This window comes from Furipterus horrens, unplaced genomic scaffold (assembly GCF_987537825.1).
Source record: "Furipterus horrens unplaced genomic scaffold, mFurHor1.1.pri manual_scaffold_13, whole genome shotgun sequence".
Lineage (NCBI taxonomy): Eukaryota > Metazoa > Chordata > Mammalia > Chiroptera > Furipteridae > Furipterus > Furipterus horrens.
This window is the reverse complement of record NW_028327183.1, coordinates 53849862-53874895: the sequence shown is the minus strand read 5'-3', so window position 1 is coordinate 53874895 and position 25034 is coordinate 53849862. Positions and strand designations below refer to the sequence as shown.

General features: G+C 41.1%; 1 protein-coding gene across 1 annotated transcript in view; it reads left to right on the top strand.

Annotated features, from left to right (window-relative positions):
- The first annotated feature begins 887 nt into the window (after positions 1 to 887).
- The window catches only part of LOC149995347 (uncharacterized), a 47402-nt gene continuing 23255 nt past the window's right edge, over positions 888 to 25034 (top strand). Inside the window, 6 exon segments of the mRNA XM_090259454.1 lie at positions 888 to 1053; positions 4153 to 4311; positions 7273 to 7399; positions 7625 to 7720; positions 18545 to 18618; positions 19222 to 21032. Of these exon segments, the coding sequence (XP_090115580.1) occupies positions 4297 to 4311; positions 7273 to 7399; positions 7625 to 7720; positions 18545 to 18618; positions 19222 to 21032 (2123 nt within the window). The 5' untranslated portion in view covers positions 888 to 1053; positions 4153 to 4296.

The window sequence follows — 25034 nt, the reverse complement described above, 5'->3', positions numbered from 1 at the left end:
CAACAAAGACCTGTTGATTTGTAAAACTGCAGATTGTGATTCAGAAGTTCTGGGATGGGGTCTGTGTGTTTACATCTTTAATAAGCTCACTTTCTCCTGGTGACAGCAATGTCTCTGGTCATATGCCACACTTCTGAATACCACACTAAGGAAACCAAAGAAACTAATTCATACATGACGTTGAGCTGAAGGAGTTGTATAAAATTCACAGTTCCAAAAAAGAAAGTTCGTTCCAGTGGGAGCAGGGCCAGAGGGACAGCCCGCTGTATATTATTGGGCACATACTGTGTATCCTACATCAGACCGTAAACTGGAAAAGCACTGAAAGGACCAGAACACAGCCCTTTCATATAGACTAAAGAGTGCGCTCAGGATTGAGAGTCCCTGAAGGCGCACCTGGCCTCTGCACTGGCCTAGGGCTTCCAAACCTACTAAATCCCTTTAATTTCTTCATGCAGGAAAGGCGGAGCTTTGCCCTAGGATTCCTCACCCAAATGCTTAGTGACTCATCGCATACTTGTCATACAACTACCACAGTGTCTTGGGGTGCCCAACCTGCTTGAGAGCTGTGGCAGTCCCCGGGAGGTTTGACAGGATGCTGAAGCTTTCTTGGGACAGTCTGTCACCATTTATGCACCCCACCAAGTGTTGGGCCGGCTGGTACAAAGGAAAATTTGTGGCTCTCTGCTGGAAGAATGGGCACGTACCCAGGAGACTGAAGTGGAACGTAGCCCTGAGCACCCCACTGCTCCCGCCCCGCCCCTATGCTCCCCTATGCCCTTCCCGAGCGCGGGCCCCTCCTCCCCTCCCCGCCCCGCCCCCGCCCCCGCCCCGTCCCCGCCCCCAATGCAGAAGCTCTCAGCTCCGGCTCCCGCCCAACCACGGAATGAGTGAGGAGCATGCGCAGTCTCTTACAGAGGAACTGAGCGGAGGAACAGATCGGGTTCCCGTGGTTCTGACTGAAACTTGGTTTTCCAAGTCCACGTTGGTGAGGAGGAAAAGCTGAGGGTCACTGCAGACCCTGAAGTCCCTGCTGCTGAGCTTCCTGCACCGGTGAGTCCGGGGTCCTTCTGAGACCCTGACTTGCCGACGTTCGGCCTTTGTGCCCCTCCCCCCGCCTTGGGCTCCGTGGGCGGATAACACCCGGGCCTGGGGATCTGCAGGCCGCCCACCGGTGACCGTCGCCTCCCCCTCCGCCATTTACTAGGAGACCCAAACCCAGGACGAGCACACTTTCCGTGGGGTGGGATTTAGGGAAGTACCCGGGGTCTCCAGAAGAGGCGACCTGCCCCCGCGGGAGGGCCTTTGTGGAGGCCGTGAGGGCGAGGAGCCCGCGGGACGGCGGCGGGACGAGGCCGGAGGGGATCCGGGCACGGGGTGAGGGAGACGGGCCGTGAGAGGGAGGAGAGGCCGGTGAGGGGCTGTGGGAGACGGCGACGCCGGGGGTGGGGGAGGGACGGGGCAGCGCCGTGGGAGTGACGTGTCACTGGGAGGGGGGGCAGCCGGGGAGGAGGACGGGAGAGATGCCGGGGAGACGGAGGGGCCCCGGGGAGACGCGGGGAGCTGACGGGGCGGGGGCCTGTGCGCAGACGCGGGGGCGGCACAGGGCGAGGCGCTCAGACGGAGGGAGGGGTTCTGAGGGGATTGGGGGCGCGACAGCGGGGGCGGGAACGGGGTTTGGGGTCACGGGTCAGAGGGAGAAACAGCGCTGAGGGTCAGCCAGTCGTGTGTGTATGTGGGCGGGGAGGGGGTGACAAGATAGACTGACGGGCAGCAGAGGGGATCCAGAGTCACGGACATGGGAGCAATGAGAAAGATCAGGGAGAAAGAGCCAATGAAGGTGAAAAAGGGTTTTAGAGTTTCCAGGAACTGCTGTCGGGACGGGAACAGAGAAGAGGGGAGAAAGAGCAGGGGAGGGGGGACGGGAAACACAGGAAAGGACAAAAGTGCAGAGAAACGGGGAAGAGACAGGAACACATCCATACACAGAAACACAGAGTAGCTGGAAGCAGGGGAACCCAAATGTGGATGAGTGGTGAGCTGGTGGGATGTGGGTGATTAAATTGTGATTTATGGGCCTGTGGCTTTATAATTTATTTAGTTTGACATTTGCTGAATTGTTTCATTTAAACAATTGAATGTGAATTACAAATCTCCAGTTAATAAGAGACTTGTCTTTCAGTCATGGCTCTATTCTCATTTCCTGGAATGGATAGAGGGAGGTACCCTGGAGTTGAAGGAACCGAGTCTGTTACCATATGATATTTCTTTCCAGGAATATTAAAACCATTGGGTTTTTTCCTCTCTTTTCATTGTATTTTCTTTTTCCTTCTACTTCTCATATAGAATTTATTTTTACAAAACATGTTGAGTTAAATCTTAGTCTGTTAAATTACTTTTCTGTAGTCATTAACTTTTAAAATGAGCATTGGTTATATCTACTTTTTAAAGATTTTATATATATATATTTTCAAGAGAGGGAATGGGAGGGGAAGGAGAAGGAGAGAAACTTCTGGAATTGAACTGATGACCTTGCATTATGCAGGACAGTACTAATCCCACTGAGTCATTACAGTCAGGGCAAAACTTAGACCTTAGAAGTCATTACATTAAAAAAAAATTTCACATAGTTTTCCTTTTGGATATATTATTTCTAGTTTGAATTCTGAGCCTGTCTCCTTACTACTGTTTATCATGTGTTGGAACCTACATTGGCACTTAGTAAATTGTATGAGCCTATTTCACTGTGCACTTCGTAAGAATGTCTTTTTTTACTACAGTCAGAATGTAGTTTCAGAGTTCGTCTAATGTCAGCAGTTTTTTCCTTCCCTTTATGTGATTTGTTGAATCAGTGACTGTGAGCCACAGAGCAGTGGTTCCCCTCAAGTCCCATGTGTCCATTCTATGAAAATATACAAGGAAACACTGGATTGACCTGAAATGTGGATCCCAGAAAGCCAGCATTTCATTGTGTAATTTGATGGACATGTTATCATGGCAAAATTTAAAAAAATTTTCCACATAAAAAGTTGTATTTGTCACTTTATATTTCTGAAATAAATCTTTGTAATATTCTAGAAAGTAAGAATAATTTTTGCCCATGGAGCCTGTCCTTTTAGAGGTTTCTGCCTAAATTCTCACATTACCTAGAGGTCTGAGGTGTGCTGGGTCTGATATGTGTGTCCCGGTGCAACAGAAAACAGCTCCTGGGAAGTAACTCAGGTACCAGGTGGGAACCAGATAAAGGTGCCATTTCATGGTCCCCTCTGCAGACCAGCAGAATTATAACCTAGAGTGGGACCCTCATTCCATGGGGGTCTGCATGCTTATGAACGCTAAACTGTTTCCTTTCATGTTTGTATTAAATCACCTGGGAAGTTCTGAGAAATGACATCACCTATGTCATCCTCCACAGAGTTGGACAAGTGCTGTGCGAGGAACATCCTCATTTATTGAAGTGCTCTGCGTCATCCTAAGGTGAGCGCAGGGATTCGCAGGAGTGCTTTGGAATGCATTTAAAAAAATATCCTCATTTGTGGATGTGCTTATTGATAATAAGGACAGAGGAAAAGAGAGAGAGAAAATACATTGGTGTGAAAGAAACATGGATGTGCTGCCTCCCACAGGCACCGGAGAGGGGTAGAACCTGCATCCTAGGTGGGTGTCCTGACTGTGAATCAGCCTCACAGCGTTTTGGTGTCAGGGATGCTGCTGCATTCAACTGAGCCACTCAGCCAGCATGCTTCTGTTTTTCTTAATTATAAGAAAATTTTCATTTAAACTCCACAGTTAGAAGTGAGCTCAGGGAACAATAGAGTCAAAAGAAGGGCCTAGTCAGTCAGCAGAAAGGAAATAGAAAGCTTATCTGGAGGGTGGAAGGGAAGGAGCAGGGAAGGAAAGGGCATGCCGGCATGCCTTTGTAAGAGTCGGGAGTGCACTTTGGTCAGGGGTGGCTGCAGGGTGCTCTGCTGGGTTGGGGTTCAGGAGAGCAGCACACGTTCTCAGTGCTCTTTGAGTTTGTAGACTTTTGTGAGGGAAGAGAGCACCTGAAAATAAGAATGAAAAACTGCCATGTAGTCCTCATGTAGGAGCTTAGTGTTTCTGACTCTCCTGCGACAAAGGATTGGGTGGTGACCTTTCTGACATTTTCAGGTCCCTCTGCTTGTCATTGTGCTGGAAGAGGATTCAAGGGCTGTGCGGTCACCTCTGAAGGCACATTCTCAACATGCCAGCGTGACTCCTCAGCATATCATCGCCTGAGAAAACAGCCCGAAGCAGGAGCAGGACTAGGACGCCATGGCTGCTTCTCAGGTAAATGATGTGTCCTGGGTCAGAGGCTGTGTTTGCTTTTCTTCTGAACATCAGTGGCTTAGAACCTGCAACCTGTATTTCTCTGCCCCTGATGTTCTTGACTAGTGGGACTTTTTCATCATCGTCTTTTTTCTTTTTCTTCCTAATGATTGTGAAGTTCAGCAGTTTACTAACTTCTCCCCTTTGTCCCAGAGACTTCTCTGCGTTCTTTTTATCCAAGGTCCCCAAGGCCATGTAGAATTTATGCCTTGAATTAATGACTGTTAACTACTGAAAACTTTACCTTTCTCAGAGACCAACCTGGGAAGACACCTGTGTGCAACACCCCTATTGGGATGGGCTCAGAGTCTCTGGTATCAGCAAAGAAGTAAGATGATAGGATTTAGGTTCATGTAGCTGCAGCATCAGCTCTGTAGACCAGGGGTAATAAATGCTCATTTTATTGGTCAGGATAGCTCAGCAAGTTCTGACAAGAATAGATAGAAGAGACTAGTTCACTAGTTTGGTACAAAGCTCTTGTTATTTATTTATTTATTATTTTCAGAGAGAGGGGAAGGGAGGGAGACAGACAGGGAGAGAAACATAAATGTCTGGTTGCTTTTTGTGAGCCCTCAGCTAGGGACCTGGATGGAGACCTGGCCTGCCACCCAGGCCTGTGCCCTGACTGGAAATCAAACCTGTGACCCTTTCATTTGCAGACCTGGGCTCCATTTACTAAGCCACACCAGCCACGGCTTGTTTCTATTGAAGTGCACTTCAGTATTTCTGTTCAGCACATGAGAATCACATGTGTGTTGACATTTTTAAAGATTAAAAAACATATATTGAGGGAGGAGAAGGAGCTGAGAAAAAGAGGGAGATGAACATTGATGTGCAGGAGACCTCACCCGTTTCCCTGGCCTGTGCCCTGAGGGGAATTGACCACCGACCTTTGGGTTGGCGGCCAGCGCTCAATTCCCTTCAGCACACCAGCCAGGGCAATGATTTCTTTTCTTACGTATGTTTTTTTTATCTTTCAGAAATGTCACAACAGTGATAACATGTTCTTCTCTGTACTTTAGTCACGTGATAGCCACTGTTTCAGTACACCTGATGTTCATTTAGCAGAGGTGGTCACTTCACCAACAGTGACTAGTTTGTCATCATCATTAACCAGGGTTCAGCAGGGAATTTTTGAGAGTTTTGGAAAAAAACCCATCACATTTTATTGGAAACAACCCTTAATTTCAGTTTGCTTTGAAAATGAAGGCCCTACATTTATTTCCTGAGATCACTGGCTTTTGATATACAGTGTTTAATGAACGAGGCCTTGTTCCTGTAAATTTTCATTAGATTCCACACTCATGTCTCCAACATACTCTACGTTATAACTTGTGTTAAGAAAGTTTACAAGAGTCATAATAATGAGTGTTGCATTATAAAATTTCTAACATATAACTCCACTTTTGAATCAAAAAAATTTTTTTTAAGATTTTATATATTTGTTTTTAGAGAGGGGTAAGGAAGGGATAAGTGGGAGAGTAACATCAATGTGTGCGAGAAACAAGTTGGTTGCCTCTGTCATGCTCCTGACTGGGGACCTGGCCCAAAACCCAGGCATGTGCCCTGGCTGGGAATCGTACCAGCAACCCTTCAGGTTGCAGGCTGGCGCTCAATCACTTGAGCCACAGTACGCAAGGCGATACACAAAAATTTTTAAACAAAAGACTAATAAACACTAGTTACATTTTATTCTTTTACCATTTCTTACATTTCTCTTTTTTTGTGTTTCTAAAACAAACGGTATCTACAAGTAGATTTGTGAGATTTACCAAATCACAGAAAAATCTTCATTTCATTAACATAAATATTTAGTTTTCTGTCACTTTTCATTGTTACCTTGTTTCGATGTGTGTGTGTCCGTGTGCATAAACATTAACAGTTGAGCTATTTAGTGTTCTTACTCTCAGAAATGTTTTCATTTCAGTCACAGAAACTGCGATGAACGTCCATGGGGTGTTTTTATGTGTACTTGCTTCCGTTTTTTAAAAATATTTTAGATCAAGTTTGTAGTACGTCTCAAGGTCTGTGTTTTACTCTGTGGTTCAGAACATATTCTAATAGGAAGAAAAATGTTCTTTTAAGCTTACCTTCACTAAATTTTCAAGTAATATTTTGACTGATATGTTTCTTATTCTTTGAGTAGTGCAGAAGTCCTTCAACTCAAAATCATGTATGCATTTTTTTGTATTCTTTATTGTTCTCTTCAGAAGTATGTCATGTGGACAAGGGACAATGGTGTCACTAGTACAGCGTGAGCTTGTAATAGATGTGGAAACACAGGCCCCATGCTAGAACTTCTGACTGAGAATCTACATTTTTTAAAAACTGCAGTTCTTTGTTGTCTGCATTAAATGTCAAGAAATACTTACACTTCTGATTCTACATGATTTTTCTACTGACTAATATACACAGTTTATCATGAATTAGACAAATACAACACTGAACATCCATCCATGTGGCTTTGTCTGTCCCTCATGTAGTAGGTTATTTTTATGAAAAGTCTTTGCAGTAAATTTGTGGACAGGTGTCACTCATTTCTCAGTGTTAGAAAGTACATTAACCCTGGCTGGTGTAGATCAGTGGACTGAGTGATGGCCTGCAAACCAAAAAGTCACTGGTTTCATTCCCAGTGAGGGCACATGCCTTGGTTTCAGGCCAGGTCCCCAATTGGGGGCCTGCGGGAGGCAGCTTATCATTGTCTCTCTCACATGGATGTTTCCTCTTTCTCCGTTCCTTCCCCTTTCTCTAAAAATAAATTTTTTTAAAAAAGTACATTAGAGAACATTAACTGGGTCAAAATTATCTTACTAGATGAATCAGTGTAGTCTCCTAGGTTCAACCCACTTCTAACACAGTTTTCGCTTTGGGTTATATTATTAACTCCTGGTGGCCTTTGGATAAATGTGTCTTATTTTTCAGGGATCTTTTATGTTCAGGGACGTGTCAGTAGATTTTTCTCAGGAGGAGTGGGAATGCCTGGACCCAGCTCAGCGAAAATTGTATGTGGATGTGATGTTGGAGAACTACAGGAACCTGGCCTCCGTGGGTGAGGATGAGTCTGTTTTGAACTTCCTACTCCAGCCACAGGGTTTCATTTTCTTTATTAGTTTAATATCATTATGGACTTTGCTTTGTATGGTAGCCTTTCAGATTCTTGCTGTCAAGGGAGACATTGGAGGTTATTATTATTTTACCAGTCTTCTTATCTCAGCACAAACTGGGTTGTAAATGGCAGAATCTCTATTAAAATGAATGTTTCTTTTATAAACAGGTCATGTTTTCCCTAAGCCAGCCCTGGTCGCTATTGTGGAACAAATGAAGGAGCATTGGGATGTTTGCAGAAAAAAAACAATATCCAGTCACTCAGGTAGGTCGGAATGGGATGACAGATGACACAGGGAAGAGGCCCAAAGGTCACCCAGGACACCAGACTTAAAGTGTGGTTTGTGAACTGTGCTTCAGTGCAAGGAGTTTGAAAAGTCCAGGTTGATTTCTGTTGCTGCCACAGAGGGCCAGCTGGTCTCCAGCATGTCCATTGCTCCTATATCATCTTGGGACTCTGGTTCTACTCCATTGACCTGTGTCATCCTATTAGCACTTGGGTCCAAAGATCTGACCTTAGACCCTGAGGCCCAAAATGGTCAGGCTGTGCCTCCATTGCCTTGGGAATCTGGGAAAATCTGTGCTCATTGCTAAGAAATTGGAAGTTCAGCCTTAGTTTTTTTAAGTTTTATTTTTGTTTCATGAATGAAGTTTATGAAAAAAGTGATTGAGGTCCTTGAAATTGTTGGTGAATCTCAGGATCCCTGAGGAGTAGTGTCATGATTTCTGGTATATAATTTCTAATCCTATGAGGCTTCAAACACGAGCCCAGAGAGTATATAGTTTTAGTGATTTCATTGCTGCCCTATACCCCTGCCCAAAATGATCCAGTTTTCTCTTGCCGTTCACAGTGTCGTTTTGCTTTGTATGAACTAGCAGAAGAAATCTCCATTTTGTATAATCTTATTTCTTTGTATTAGAATTGTTTAATGCATCTACTTACCTTAGAGAGTTCTTCAATAAATTACTGCCATAGGCGACCTTAGAACCACCATGTAGGCAGGTCTTTATTGTGAACCAGATTTCTTGATCACTATCATTTTGTCTTTCTCTCTGGTTCGGTCCATTATTGCCTGGGACCGTGCCTTGTGTGGTTTCCCTTTCTGATTACACTTTGGTCAGATTTCTGCTTTTATATTAAGAAGTGCTGAGACAACATCCCCGAATGTACTCCTTTGGTAAGAAGTGAGTCACACAATTATTAGGCACTTCATATTTAGGAGAATGTTCAGTGGTGCCTTCGTGCTCACCAAGTCAGCCCCATGAATGTGTCGCTTGTAGAACTGGTATGGTTGTAATGTGACCTTTTCCTAAGCTGTCCATTGGGTGCACTCTGGCTCTGGGTCTTCTCTTCAGGCGCAAGGTTAGCCACCACCTATGAACTGCCCGGGTCCTTTGGCATGAGTTACAGAGTGATATGCAGTTGCTCCTACTTGTGTTTGGTGTGGAGGAGCCCAGGAGAGGCCAAGACGCAATCCAAGGCCAGCTGCAGCTGGTGCCATGCATGGAGCCCCTCAGTGAGATGTATAGGGTGTGAAGGTGCCGTTTGTTTCTGAGATCAAGGAAAGTCTAAAGCATGAGGCAAGAGAGGCCTTTTTTTTTTTCTTCCCAAGAGAGGCCATTTTTATGGAAAAGCCACTGCACATGGCTTGGCTGGGCTGTCAAGTGGGGTGGGCAGGGTCTCAGGGAATCAGTAGGACAGGGCCACAATGTTAGCCTGGTAGATGGGCACTCACACATGGCTCCTGCCTGCTAGGTCTGTGGTGGGGAGGGCTCAGCAAGGTAGTAATGGCCTGTGCCAGGACTGCTGTGTGGGAGAAAACTGCCCCTTCTGCCTTTGTCCTAAAGCCAGACAGTTCAGTTCCTCTGCATATGTCCCTGGGGCCTTTCAGGCTGCTGCCCTAAGCCTGGAGTTCAGAGCGTGGGAGTCCCAGTAAGTCTGTGTCTGGGCAAAGACTTGGACTCCAGCGCCCCTCAGTCTCACTCAGCCACAGTTCCCACTGTGGTTGTAGCGTGGTGCCTTTTTATGCTAGGTTCCCTGAATTCTGTTTATTGCAGTTTTGGTTTTTAGTTACATATTAGGGACGTGATTGATAGTTTTCCACTCAGTACGCTTAAGACATTGTGAGGCTTAGTTCAAATATGTATCAGCCATATGTCGATTCCCATTAACATTATGTGCACGTTTGTGTTGTTTTTACCCTGCTTTGTTGATGACTCACCTTGTTTCTTTCTGTGCTCAGTTAATGGTCAGTGATTGATTGGTCCTGTGAGTTTCAGAAGTAGCCTTAATATTCTATCTCTTCATGGCTGAATTTATGTTCTGTTTATGTGAGATAAAAACATTTTTATATTGAATGTATTATTAAAGTTTTATAATTCTCTATTTTAGATATTATTTTTCATTTTAAATTGTGATGAGTAACCTCCCTGACCAGTGTGGTCGGTCGGTTTGGCATCTTGCTGCAAACGGAAAGCTTGCTGGTTCAATTCCTGGTCAGGGCACCTTCACCTGGGTTTCGGGTTCAGCCCTTGGTGTGGGCATCTACAAGAAAGAGGTTGCTGATTGATGTTTCTCTCACACGTTGATGTTTCACTTTGTTTCTCATTCCCTTTGCCTTTTAAAAAAAAATAAAATAAAATGAAATCTTTTTTAAAAAGAAAAACATTTACCATCTTAACCATGTGTAACTGTACAATTCCGTCACATTCAGTATCTTCTCTTTGTTGTGCACCTGTTCTTCTGAAACTTCCACCTTGCAGAAATGTCTCATTGTCCATTATACAACCACTTCTTCATTTGCCTGAAAACCAAGGCCTTGGTAACTACCTTTTTTTTTTTCCTATGACAAGCGCTCCAACTAAGTGGAATCCTTTAGTGTCTGTCTCTTTGTGACTTGTGTGCTTCACTTAAAATAGTCCTAAATGTTTGTCTTTGTGGTGTTAGGTTGTTACAGCTACATAGGTGAGATTGAACACTTTCAAGCGGCCAATAAAGCAAGCAAAGGATTTTAATGGTTGCGGGCAAGTCGGGCAGACGCTGAGCTGGTCTCTAACAAGCTCCGCCGTCCTGGGATTTTTAGGCAGGGGCTTATATACTGGTAGTGCCCCTTTGCTTCTTCTTTGGCAGGAAACAGCCTTAGGAAGAGGGGGGCTGGGCAGGATTGCAGGAATGTCTTGGCAGTAACGGGAACAGGAATTCGGAAGGCTATAAGGTTATATCCGGTGGCAGCATAGCCCTTCAGCCAGGGACGAATTCTTTGCGAAGCAATTTATCTTCAGAGGGCTAGATGTTCTGTAAAGCACAACCTTCACAAATGTTATAAACAAGACACAAGCAAATGGAAGGTGATAGAGCCTGAGGTGCTTTAGCTTGTAAATCACCAATTGCTATAACACTCCTCCCTACATTCCTCTTTCCAAGGCTTTTTAGCAAGTCCTTGCTACTTCTTACAAAGAACATTTGAAGCCCCTACAAGGTGATAACACATCTTTCTATTTCCAGGCAGAGCAGTATTTTATTTTATGTATTGACTACATTTTTTATTCTACTTATTTACCTTTAAACCTGTGTGTTGTTTCTTCCTATATATTTTGTGAATAATGCTACAATTGACAGAGGTGTGCACATATGTCTTGCAAATGCTCCTTTGAATTCTTTTTGATAAACACTCAGTAGAAGAGCTGAATGACAAAACGGTTCTATTTTAATCTTTTGATAATCCCCTTGTTATTATTCATTCTGTTTGCAACAATTTATCTTTCACTCAACCATGTATAGGGTCTACTTTCCAACATTTTTGGAAACACTCGGTGTAGTTTATTTCTTTGAATCTGGCCACCCTTATCATTGTGAAGTAATATATATTGTGTGTGTGTGTGTGTGTGTGTGTGTGTGTGTGTGTGTGTGTTTTAATGGAGGATGAAAACATTTGTTTCTTGGATGGGCATAAAGACCTCATAGGTAAGATGCATAGACCTGAGTATAGATACTTCAGAGAAGAAGGTCTCTGAATGACTTTTTTCACAGAATAGTGTTAGGTTCACTGCAACATTGTAAATGTAAATGAGAATTCCCACCCTCTCCCTGCTGCTGCCTGCATAACCTCCTCACTCATCAATGCCCCCCCACCAGAGAGGTACTTTTGAGATGTGTATGAAGCTACATCTGTACATCATCGTGACACACGTTTTAGGTTACGGTAGGGTTCACTGGTGGGTTGTATATATACATGAGCTTGGAATATTTATAATGACATATATCCCCATGATAGTGTCCTAGAGACTTGTTTCTCAGCCCTCAGTATTCTCTGTGCTCTGCCTGTTTATCTCTATGTCTCCTAAACTCTTGCAGTCGTTGATCTTTTTACCATGTCTCTTTTATTTTCTGGAATGTCATGTAGTTCCTATTTTATAGTCTGTAACATGCTTAAATTGGACTCATGTTTTTAATTTTATTTGTTGATTTTTTAGAGAGAGAATGGAGAGAGAGAGAGAGTGAGAGAGAGAGAGAGATACATCCATTTGTTGTTCAGCTTATTTATGGATTCATTGGTCAAATCTTGTATGTGTCATGATTAGGAATCAAATCCACAACCTTGGTGTGACTGGACAATGCTCTAACCAACTGAGCACCTCATCTTAATTCTGTGTTTTAGGTTTCTTTCACATCTGTTCATGACTTGATGTATTATTTCTACATGCACTGAATGATAATTCAAATTATGTATTTCAGTTTACTTATCTGTTCACCTGTTGCCAGATAGTTTCATTTGTTTGGATTATTGGATACCATAAATGAAGCATCTATAAACAGTCACACGTAGGCTTTTGAGCAGATAAAAGTTTTTAGAAGTTTGATTAAATCTAAGGAGAACAATTACTGGATTATATGAGTGTATTTTAGGATTAAAAAATATTTTGTTGTATATGTTATTGCAGTTGTCTCAAACATTAGCATTTGCCCCCCACCCCCCATGCAGGCCTTCTCCTTATTTTTAGTTTTTTAAAAAATAGGCTTTATTCATTATGCTGTTACAGTTGTCCCAATTTCTTTTCCCTTTGTTCCCCTCCACTCAGTGACTCCCCTCCTTCTTAATTGTCCCCCCCTTAGTCCATGCCCATTGGTTGTGCATATAGTTCTTCTCAGCATCTTCCTATCTACTCCACTCCCTCCTACTGTGCTTCTTAATTCCTGTACCATCTCCCTCCCTTACCCCTCTTCCCCCTCCCCGCTGACCTCCCCCCAAAATATTTCCCATACGTATAATTTTTTTCCCACTGTCATTGCCTACTTAGTTTGCCTTTGTTTGGGTTCCCTAGCTTCTGTTCTTGGTTGTTGTGATACAATTTTCATTTTAATGTTCATAGTTTTGATCCTCTTTCTCCTAAACTAGTCCCTTTAACATTTCATATCAGTTATTTGTATCTGATGAACTCCTTCAGTTTTACTTTGTCCTGAAAGCAGTTTCTCTGCCCTTCTATTCTGAATGACAGCTTTGCTGGATACAGTAATTGTGGTTGTACGTTTTTACTTTTCATTACTTTGAATATTTCTTGCCAGTCCATTCTTGTCTGCAGTTTCCTTTGAGAAATCAGCTGATAGTCTTATTCGGATCCCTTCATACGTAATTTTCTTATTCTCTCTTGCTGCTTTTAACATTCTCTCTTTATCCATAATTTTTGACATTTTGATTCTAGTGTGTCTTGGTGTGGTTCTCCGAGTCCAGTTTTTTTGGAACTTTCTGTGCTTCCTGGACCAGTAAGCCTATTTCTTTCCTCAAGTTAAGGAAGTTCTGCTTCATTATTTCTTCACATAATTTTTTAATTTCTACTTCTCCTTCACTTTCTGGAAACCCTATGATTCAGATATTAGCCCACTTATAGCTGTCTCATAGGTTTCCGAGCCTCTCCTCATTTTCGCCACTTCTCGTTTCCTCTTTCTGCACTGGTTGACTGTTTGTTCCATCCCTAGATTCTGATTTGTTGATTTGATCCCTGGTTTTCTTTCTCTCACCACTAGTTTCATATGTGTTTTCATTCATTTCAGCAGGACTGGCCTTCATTCTTTCCCCGTCTTGTTTAAGATTTGCTGTTAGGTCTGTAAGCATTCTTATAACCAAAGCTCTGAACTGTGCCTCAGAAAGATTTCCTATCTGCTGAGCTTTTATATTAGATATTTGCTCTCTGGTCAGTTGCGTCTCTATCATGATCTGTGCCATCCTGACAGTTTTGTGTTTACCTTTGCTTCCTGGGCGGGGCTGTCACACCTCCTGTGCTATAGGGGCGGAGCCCTGTGCACTTTTCCCTTCCGGGAGACCCTTCTCATCACACTGCGGCACTTTTTGGGGGGCGGGGGTCCAAGATGGATTCTTGTTGTTCAGTCTCCTTCGTCCCCATGTCCTCTGGCACTCACAGTCTGAGGCAATGGTGGTCTACGTTCCCTGGCATTGGAATCGTGACCTGATGGGTCTAGTCTGCAGCTGGGGCTGCTCCCCATGTGCTTCTCGCCTTTCCTTAAATATGGATGTCTGTGTTTACTGCTGTCCCACTGCCGTCACCGCAGCTGCCTCCGCCAGCATAGCTTAACCTCTCCACCCTGGCTTCGCCCCTCCTACCCTTCCAGATGAGCACCACCTCTTTATCACTTCATACGTTGAACTTCCACTTATTTTCTGGAACTTCTGGTTATTTCTGGTTTTGCAGTAATTGTATTCCTTCTTAGTTGTGGAGGGAGACAGAGCGAGTCAGTCCAGGCCTCCATCTTGGTCAGAAGTCCCCTTATTTTTAGTTTTGTTAGAACTCTCACACTCTCTTTCCCAGGGTCTGTAGCATTTTGCATTTTCACCAGCAATGAATGAGAGTCCAGTTCCTCCCCATGCACAGCAGCATTAGCTGTTGTCGGTGTCCTGCATTCCCTTTCTAATAGGAGCTTTAGTGTTGCTTGAATGTGCTGTTTGTATAATTTTCATTATTTTAATGTGCATTTCTTTAGTGATATAAAGTATTTAGGGTGTTTGTACTTTTTTTAAAAAGATTTTATTTATTTTCAGATAGAGGGGAAGGGAGGGAGAAAGACAAGGGGAGAAACATCAATGTATGAGAAATACATCAATCGTCTGCCTTCTACGCTCTCCCAACAACACAGGCATGCTCCCTGACTAGGAATCAAACCGACAACCCTTTGGTTGACGTGCCAGCACTCAATCCACTGAGCCACACCAGCCAGAGCTGTATGTACTAATTTTTAATATAAATTCAGTGTTCCTTCAGTGGGGTGTTTGTGCATTTTGGTCAGGTGTCATTTTTTGTCACTGCTGAAGTTGAAAACATCTGTGTGTGATTTCCATAATAGTCCCATACACCTTCTTTTACAAATATTTTTTCCTACCATGTGGCTTCTCTGTTTTTTCTCATGATGAGGATCATTTTTTTGTTTGCTTGTTTGTTTTTTTCCTTAAGGATTGATTTGAGACATGGGAACTTAAATATGAATGCTACGTATTGAGAAAGGAAATTGGCAAAGAATTTGCCTTGAGAAAGTCGAAGTATATAAAATTAATGTTTTTACTAAATAATACGTATATTATATTTGTAGTTTTTTAATTGCTTGATAATTTCCATCCTGACACATGTGTCCTAGTATTTCAGCAGAGGTTTCAATTTGCATTTTTGAGATGATGAGTGATGTTGAACATCTTATGTCTGTTGGACATCTCTAGAGCTTAATTACAAAAATATTTATTCAGGTTCTCTGCTTATATTTTAATTGGATTGGTTTTTGTTGTTGTTATTTTTCCCCATTTCTCCCCTACTCACCTCCCAGCTGATAACCCTGGAAATGATCCCCATACCTATGATTCTATTCCTATTTCTGGTATGCTTAGTTGGATTTTGTTTTTATTTTTTAGATTCAGTTGTTGATACTTGTGAGTTGTCATTTTCGTGTTCATAGTTTTGATCTCCTTTTTCTTAAGTAAGTCCTTTTGACATTTCATATAATAATGGCTTGGTGATGATGAACTCCTTTAGCTTCACATTGTCTGGGAAGCACTTCATCTGCCCTTCCATTCCAAATGATAGCTTTGATGGTTAGAGTAATCCTGGTTGCAGGTTGCCTTTCATCACACTGAATACTGCTTGCCAGTCCCTTCCTGCCTGCAAAGTGTCCCCTGAGAAATCAGCTGATAGTCCTATAGGCACCTCGCTGTAGGCAACTCTCTGCCTCTCTCTTGCTGCCCCCAGGACTCTGTCTTTATATTTCACCTTTAGCATCTCAGTCATGATGCGTCCTGGTGTGGTCCCCTCTGGGTCCAGCTCGCCCGGGACCCTTCGTGCTTCCCGGACCTGTATGTGTCCATCTCCTTCACAAAATTTGGGAAGTTTTTCACATTTTTTTCAATTCTTGCTTCCTCATTCTGCACTGGTTGACTGTTTTTTTCTTCCTTATGTTCCAAATAATTGATTTGAACCCCGATTTCCTTCCCTTCAGCATTGGTTTTGTGTGGATTTTTCTTCATTTCACTTAATATAGCTTTCATTTCCTCTCTTATGTGTTTGCCATAGTCAAACATATCTGACAAGCCTGTGAGCATCTTTATGACCAGTGTTTTTAATTCTGCATCTGTTAGATTGTCTGTCTCCACATCTGTTAGGTTGGCTATCTCCTCGTCGCTTAGTTCTCCCACTGGAACCTTGATCCATTCCCCTTTTAGGCCCCACTTCTCTGTGTCCACGTTCTGACAGGCTCCTGTGTTTGTTTGCCTCCACGTTCCAGGTAGAGCTGTCACTCTTGTTATGTTGTAAGGGGCGGAGCCTTAGGGATTCCTCAGTACAGGCGACCTGTTTCACCACGTCATGGCGCTATATATGGGGAAGGGGTCCGAGATGGAACAATGCCGTCTGCCCAACACTTGCCCCTTTTCCAGGCACCTCTCCCAATTCTGCACTGGACTGGCGCCTCTCTACTGCTGTCCTGGCCTTCATTCCCAGAGGGGGTGGGTCTGTGGACGTTCTAGGACTGTGGAGGTCCTTTAAGCAAGCAGACTCTGCTGAGAAACTGGCAGTTTCTGCCTCCAGCCCAGCCCCCACTGGTCTGCACAGTCAGAAGCAATGAGGCTTGATTTTCCCCAGTGGTGGGACCGAGAGCTGCGAGATCCTATGAGGAGCTGGAAACGCTCCGCAGGTGTCCCTCCCGACTTTTTAAAATGTGTGACTGTGCTTTATGTCAGCCTGCTGCTGCCGCCATCACTACACTGCGTCCTCTCCGCCCCTCCTACCTGTCTGGATGAGTATTTCTTCTTTATATCTTTGTTTTCTGGACTTCCATGTAGTTTGATTTTCTAGAACTTCTGACTTTCTAGTTTTGAGGTAGTTGTATTTCTTAGTTGTGGAGGGAGATGCAGCGTGTCTGTACGCCTCTATCTTGGTTGGAAATTCTATATTTAATTTTTTATCGTGGATTTTTCACATATCGCGGGATTTTGCAGTACTGTATATGTATGTTGTTAAAATTACATAGGTTTAAGAGTGTAGAATTAATGTAATGTTCCTACTTCGCATGGGGGGGTGTTCTAGAAAGTAATAGCCGCAAAAAGTGAGGGAATACTGTTCTGTCACACTTTGATCTTTCTCTCCCCTCTTTATCCCTTTCTTCCCCTTTCTCTAAAAATAAGTAGATAAAATCTAAAAATAGAAAATAATTATGAAAACACTGATAAAGTATATGCTTTGCACCCTTGTGTATTTGCCCTAATTTTCTGCAGTTTTTATAGTTTCTGTAATCCCAGTGTCTATATTTACTTGGTTTAGTTTTTCTTTTGGTGGTGTAAAAAAAAAATCATCAGATTTTATTCTTACATTTTTTATATACTTGATATTGGTCTTCAGTCCTACAGTTTCTGTGGTCTTTGATCAATCACTCAATTCCTTTTTTTTAATGCACCATGCATTCGATGTATATTAACATGTCTTTAGCACTCTGCCATGCAAAACAGAAAAACGTATTTCAAAACAGCGATAAAAAGCAAGATAATTAAACACATTGTACACCCCGTCTGTTCAGAGTAGAAACTGGGAATTTTGGGGAGTTTTGTTATAATACTGCCATTGTGTGCCAGGGGATGTGAGTGGTATGGTTGCCAAGTGTAAGCACCTATCTGTTTCTTTTATTTAACGTTGTCTCATTGTATCTTTCTTGGTCTTGCTTTGAACATTTAACATTTTGAAGATATAATATATTCACACTACCCTCAGAGAGATGCAAATAAAAACTACAGTGAGATAGCACTTCACACCGGTCAAAATGGCAATAATCAACAATCACCAAGTGCTGGCGCGGATGTGAAAAAAGAGGTCCTTAGTGCACTGTTGGTGGGAATGCAGGCAGGTGTAACCACTGTGGAAACAATATCAGTTTTCTCAAAGACCTAAAAATGGAAGTGTCTTTTGATCCAGTGATTCCACTGCTAGGATTGTACCCAAAGAGTCTTGAAACACCAATTCAAAAGAACCTCTGCACCCCTGTGTTCATAGCAGCACTACTCATAATAGCGAAGTGCTGAAAACAGCCTAAGTGTCCCTCAGTGGATGAGTAGATCAAAAAACTGTGGTACATTTACAGAACGGAATACTACAGAGAAGAAAAAAAGAAAAGGAACTCCTACCTTTTGCAATAACATGTATGGAACTGCAGAGTATTACGCTTACAAAATAAGCTAAGTGACAAAATACCATTGATCTCACCTAATACAGAAACCTAATGAACAAAACTAACAAATGAGCAAAAAAGAACCAGAGGCATAGAAACAAGGAGCAGACTGACAGTGGTCAGAGGGGGGGAGGTGGTGAGAACAGGGGAAGAAGGGGAAGTGTATATTCCAAGAACTAGTATAAATGACCCATGGACGTGGACACCAGGGTGGGGAATGACTGTGAGAGACAGGATAAGTGGACTGGGTGGTAGAGGGAAATGAGGGGGGAAATAGGACTAGAGTAATAGAGGGAAAAAAGAAATATTCAATAATTGTATAACTTCAATGGACATTGACCTGAGTGTCATATGTGTGAAGCTTTATTTTGTGTCTTTCAGCTATGTCATCTGAAGACAACCAGGCCTTGTTGCAAAAGCCAAAAATAGAAGATTTATTCTCTAGAATAATACTGGTAAGATATGAAAGGTGTGCCTTTGATAATGTAGTGTAAGGCTGATAAGAAAGTATGTCAGAAGAAAGCAGAAGTTAAAATGGACTGAACCTACCGAAGATTCATAATAAAATTCTTGTTACCTAAAAAGGTGAAAAATAAAACATATTTGACGAAACTCCGACTTTAAGGCAGTGACATTTGCAGATCAACAAATTCCCAAATGGGAAGCCTGATAACATTATCTAAGTATATATCCTTCTAGAAGCTTTCTGAAAATCTATGAACTCTCATAATTCATGGTGGATATGATATTTCAGTTGTCGTAAAATGAAGACTGTGATTCAACTTTCAATCCACAATATGTATATCTAGTGAAATCAAATGCCCATGTGGAATTTAAATTAATCATTTGGCTACCCTTTATTAAGGAATTATTATACTTCATTGAGAAATAATGTTTTATTTTACTCCAATATATAAAATAGTATGAACTTGGGAGCGATTTTTGATGCACTCAGCATGGTTTAATAGGTACCACAGAATAGTTAATTGGGAATAATGTACATGTTTAATGAAATTAAAAGTGACATAAAGGCCTTTTCTATCTTCAAGGATTACCAGCATACATGGAATGAAGACGGAAGTTATCAATGCACTGAAAATTGGAATACTGTTAACCACCAATCAAATTTTAAGAAATGTAAGACTACTCATCTTCCAGAGAACCATTGTGAAGGTGAAGAACTCTTTGACCAAATGTCCAATCACAATACACCTCATGTTATTCCTGTTGTGGAGAAGACAAACAAACGACGTAAATGTGTCACAAGTTTTAAGCAATCTTCAAGTAGTACTGAAGAAAATAATATTGCTATTGGGAATGAAGTTTACAAAAGTTTTGCGTGTGGTAAACTCATCAGTAAAATATTTAGTGTAAATGGAGTTCATAAAATCTGTACAGGAGAAATGCATAAATGTAAGGAATATGAGAATACATCTAATTGGCTTTCATGTCATAGTTTAGATCATAAGATATATACTGGACATAAGCCTTATATGTGCAGAGAATGTGGCAAAGTGTTTTATCAGATCTCAACCCTTATTATTCATCAGAAAATTCATACTGGAGAGAAGCCCTATAAATGTACAGAATGTGGGAAAGCCTTTTGCTGGTCCTCAACGCTTAGAAACCATCAGAAAATTCATTCTGGAGAGAAGCCTTATAAATGTAGAGAATGTGGTAAAGCCTTCAGGAGGTCCTCTAACCTTACTCAACATCAGAAAATTCATACTGGAGAGAAGCCATATGAATGTAGAGAATGTGGCAAAGCCTTTAGGGAGTCCTCAAAGCTCACTCAACATCAGAGAATTCATACTGGAGAGAAGCCCTATGAATGTAGAGAATGTGGTAAAGCTTTTAGGGAGTCCTCAAAGCTTACTGAACATCAGAGAATTCATACTGGAGAGAAGCCTTATAAATGCAGACAATGTGAAAAAGCCTTTAGCCGCTTCTCAACACTTATAAATCATCAGAAAATTCATACTGGAGAGAAGCCCTATAAATGTAGAGAATGTGGTAAAGCTTTTTTCTGGTGTTCAGTTCTTAGAAACCATCAGAAAATTCATACTGGAGAGAAGCCTTATAAATGTAGAGAATGTGGCAAAGCCTTTAGGGAGTCCTCAAAGCTTACTGAACATCAGAGAATTCATTCTGGAGAGAAGCCTTATAAGTGTAGAGAATGTGGTAAAGCCTTTCGGTGGTCCTCAAAGCTTAGTGAGCATCAGAGAATTCATTCTGGAGAGAAGCCTTATAAATGTAAAGAATGTGGTAAAGCCTTTAGGGGATCCTCAAAGCTTAGTGAACATCAGAGAATTCATACTGGAGAGAAGCCTTATAAATGCAGAGAATGTGGTAAATCCTTTCGCTGGTCATCAGTGCTGAGACTCCATCAGAAAATTCATACTGGAGAGAAATCGTATAAATGTAGAGAATGTGGTAAAGCTTTCTTCGGGTCATCATTTCTTAGAAACCATCAGAAAATTCATACTGGAGAGAAACCTTATAAATGTAGAGAATGTGGTAAAGCCTTTAGGCAGTCCTCAAAGCTTAGTGAACATCAGAGAATTCATTCTGGAGAGAAGCCTTATAAATGTAGGGAATGTGGTAAAGCCTTTAGGAAGTCCTCAAAGCTTAGCGAACATCAGAGAATTCATACTGGAGAGAAGCCTTATGAATGTGTAGAATGTGGTAAAGCCTTTAGGGAGTCCTCAAAGCTTAGTGAACATCAGAGAATTCATTCTGGAGAGAAGCCTTATAAATGTAGGGAATGTGGTAAAGCCTTTAGGAAATACTCAAAGCTTAGTGAGCATCAGAGAATTCATACTGGAGAGAAGCCTTATAAATGTAGAGAATGTGGCAAAGCTTTTAGGATGTCCTCAAAGCTTACTCGGCATCAGAGAATTCATACTTGAGAGAAACCTTATAAATATGGACAAGGTGGTAACCCTTTTTGCCCATCCTCAATGCTTAATCAACAGCGGAAATTTATATTGCAGAGAAGCTTCACTGGAGTATAAAATCTGGCAAAGCCTCCTGGGATTTCTGAAACCTTATTCAACTTGAGAGAATTCACTTACATGGTAAAAAGCCATGCAAATGTAGGAAATGTGGCCAAGCCTTTATGTGGTCCTCAGCCCTTACCATCAATGTCATCTTACTTTTAGAACTTTTATTCGCTCCAGAATACTTAAGGCCCATCAAGTCGTTCATATTGTTGAGAATCCATATAAATATATTGTAAAAGTGCAACGTTCAAATCAGCAGAACTGTCTTATTCAACATGAGAGTATTCATTTTGGAAAGAAAACCGCTTAAATGTAAAGAATGTGGAAAGATTTTAATCTGTCCTCAAAATTTCATCAACATTGGATTATTGATGCTGGAGGGAAACAAAAAATGTAAAGAATTTAAATAAAATCTATAACCATTTTCAATCTCCATTCAACATCAGACAATTTATATTGAAGAGACGTCCTGAAATGTAACAAATTTGGTAAAGTTTTTAATCTTCGTTCATCCTCCACAGAAATGTGAAGAAAAAAGTTATGTCATGCAACTGTAAATTTTAAAATGCAGTGGTAGCCATACTTATGTTAAATAAATGAAAGAATTTAAAACAGGCTATAAAAAGAAAAAAGATATGTCATAATCACTAAGGGATAAATTTAACCAGAGGATATAATCCCTGTAAATATTATTGCACCCAACATACGTGCACCAGATTAGAGAAACGAAATACTGATGAACATAAAATGAGAGACTGACATCTTTAATTTGGATGTCTTGTTTTTGGTTATGAGTTGTAAGAACTTGTCAAATATTGTGGATGGACACAAGATCTGTGACTTACAATTATTTTCTCCCTTTGATAGACTATATTTTCTTCTGTGATACTGTCCTTCATTACACAGCATTAATTGTGACAAAGACTGATTTATCTTATTTCATCTTTCTCTTTTGTTGTATTGGTGTTATTCTAAATATCTCCCTGCAGATCGAAGGTCATGAACATTTAACCCTTGTGTTTATCTAAGACACCCCTATCCTTACTTCTTACATTGAACTCCCATATAGTGATAGCTTCTATGTCTTGGCTAAATGATAACCATTTTTATTTAAGACACCTACTGAATCTGCCCTGGCTGGTGTGGCTCAGTTAGTTGAGTGGTGGCCTGTGAACTGAAAGGTTGCTAGTTCTATTCCCAGTCAAGGCATGGGTTGCGGGCCAAGTCCCAGATTAGGGTGTGTGAGGCTACAGATGGATGTTTCTCTGGCACATTGGCATAACTCACCCTCTCCCTCCCCTGCTCTCTAAAAAGATAAATAAAATCTATAAAAAAATAAAAGAAAACACCTCTGAATGTAAGTGCTAAATAACCACCTGAGCTTTTGTGAACTCGATGTGCAGTGATTACAAAGTGGTTAATGTTAAAGAGGTGAGATTCATAAACATTTCATTCATGTGTTACTATTTTATTGAATTTTTGGGGGTAACATTTGTTAATAAAATGATGTTGGTTTCAGGGGTACAATTCTATATTACATCCTCTGCATGTTATATTGTGTGTTCACCATCCAAAGTCAAGTGTACTTCCATCAACATTTTTCTTGACCCTTTTCTACTTGCCTCTTCCCCACTTTCCCTCTGAAAATCACCATTATGTGTTTTGTGTCTGTGAGAGGTTTCTTTTCTGCCAGATTTCTTATGTACATTTCAAACCAATAAGTGTAATAGAAACCAGTATTTAGTTTTTAACTCTGAATTGTTCATTGTATGAAGAATTATTAACATTTTTGAATCAGAAAAGCTCTGATTTTTTTTCTTTAAATGCATTTATGAAATCCAACAGAATATTTCTTGCATCACTCTTCTTTTCTAGAGGTTCTTGGGCATTTTTTACACATTGGTACATTACTACATATATACTTAACCCCCCTTTCTATAGCGCTTCTAGGACATCCCGATATACCCCTAAACAAACCATACTAACCAGCCCTGCTGATGGTACACAGCCTACTCCCCGTCTCTAATGCAGTACTGAATAGACACCCCTTCCCAGAAGGATCCTGTCAAAGGAGCGTGTTTCTAAGTTCTGTGCCACTGCCATATGCAGAGACATGGTTAAGAATGCTTATTTCCTGATGTGAACAATAAAAACAGAGTAGCACTACGTTTCACATTTTCAGTGGAATTTGTTATACCATTAATTTTTAAAAATATTTTCCTTTTTTAAGAGAGAAGGGAAATGAGGGAGAGCGAGGAGAGAAATGTCATGATGTGAGAAAGCCTACCACACATTGAAGTTTCTCTCGCTGTCTTCCTCCCTCGCACCTCTAAAAATAAGTAAAATCTTTAAAAATAATTTTAATGAGAAATCTGCAAGTTAATATTTACTATTCTCTGCTGTAGAGCTGCTGAAGGTGGTCTTGGCAGGTGTGGGATCAATCACAAACTAAATGTACATGCTACAGAAATATCTAAAAGGTTATTTCCAATAAAGGTCAACTTTCTCTTTTCCTTAGAAGTTTTAAAACTTTTAAAATGTTTTTTACCATAATATTTTAGTGAGGTTTTATTATTTTAAATAATATACTCAACTACTTTGAAACTTTGGAAGGTAAATTGCTCTTGAGCAAAAATACAAAACAATGATTCCGCATCCATCTCTACCTCATTTCACAGGAACGAGCTCACTTAATCTGAACTCTGCTCACTGCACACGGTCTTGCCATTTCTCTATAGATGAAATCTTCCACAAGGAAACATACTGCAGCATAGATGTGAGTACCAGATATAACAAAAATTATTGTCTTTAGAGAGGGAGATAAACTTACTGGATACTTGATAATTTAATTTAGTTAAGGCTTTCATTACAGAGAATAAGCCTTAAGTAAATGGTGCAAAATGAGTGATTCTTGAGGTAAAAATAAGTCTGAATATATCCTTGAGGTTTATGTTTTACAGGCTTAGTTTTTCATATATGATAGCATTCAGAAATAGGACAGCAAAGAAGAACAATAGGTTAACATTTTAAAATGAAATGGAAGCTTTGTAGTTACTACCCTAAGGGACGTATAATGAATCTGAAGTTGCATTATATTTGGATACGATTGAAGTATCGTATGATGTGAAGAACTTTGTCTCAATGGTACTTCACAAACTATTTTCTTCCAAGTATGGTACAGAACAGCATTTATTTTAATGTAATTGACACAACTTTTAAAACCTCATTTTCTTTCTAAAAGCAATGCATATTGTCCTAAATAATCAGTTTTGTACTTGTCGTGTCCCTATTAATACTTTGAAAGAGCCTTGTTCAGTCATGGCCTCCTGGCGAGCATGGACTAAAAATGGAAATGCTGCTATCAGTGTGTGGTGGTGTATTCTACCCAAGTATAGCTGTGTATTTCACACCCTAGTTCTTCAAGGTTACACAGATCATTGCAGAAGTTGTTTAATTAAACTGTTTCTCTTAATTCTAATAGCAGAAACGTTTCTGGATCCAACACCGTCCCCACATCCAGGTCTCAGAGATCCCAGTTCCTACAGAGTTGCTTCATTCTCACCAGCAGGAGGTGCTTGCACTCTTTGGCAAAAATAGCTTTTGATTTTAAACTCTTCAAAGGTATTAAGTAACAACTTACTTTCTAACATAAGGGTCTCCCATAAATATTTGCTTTTACCTTAAAGCTGTTCAACATAGCAACTTAAATTGGATAGGAAGCAGCGCTTCTCCACAAAAACCTCATAGGAACATATCTTTCAAAAATTTGTTGCTTTTGCTGCTGTTTCTGAGCGGGCTGAGCTTTATCCTGCAAATGAAATGAATCCAGTTCAATGGGCAAATAGCAAGCAATTATTCTCATCAATTCA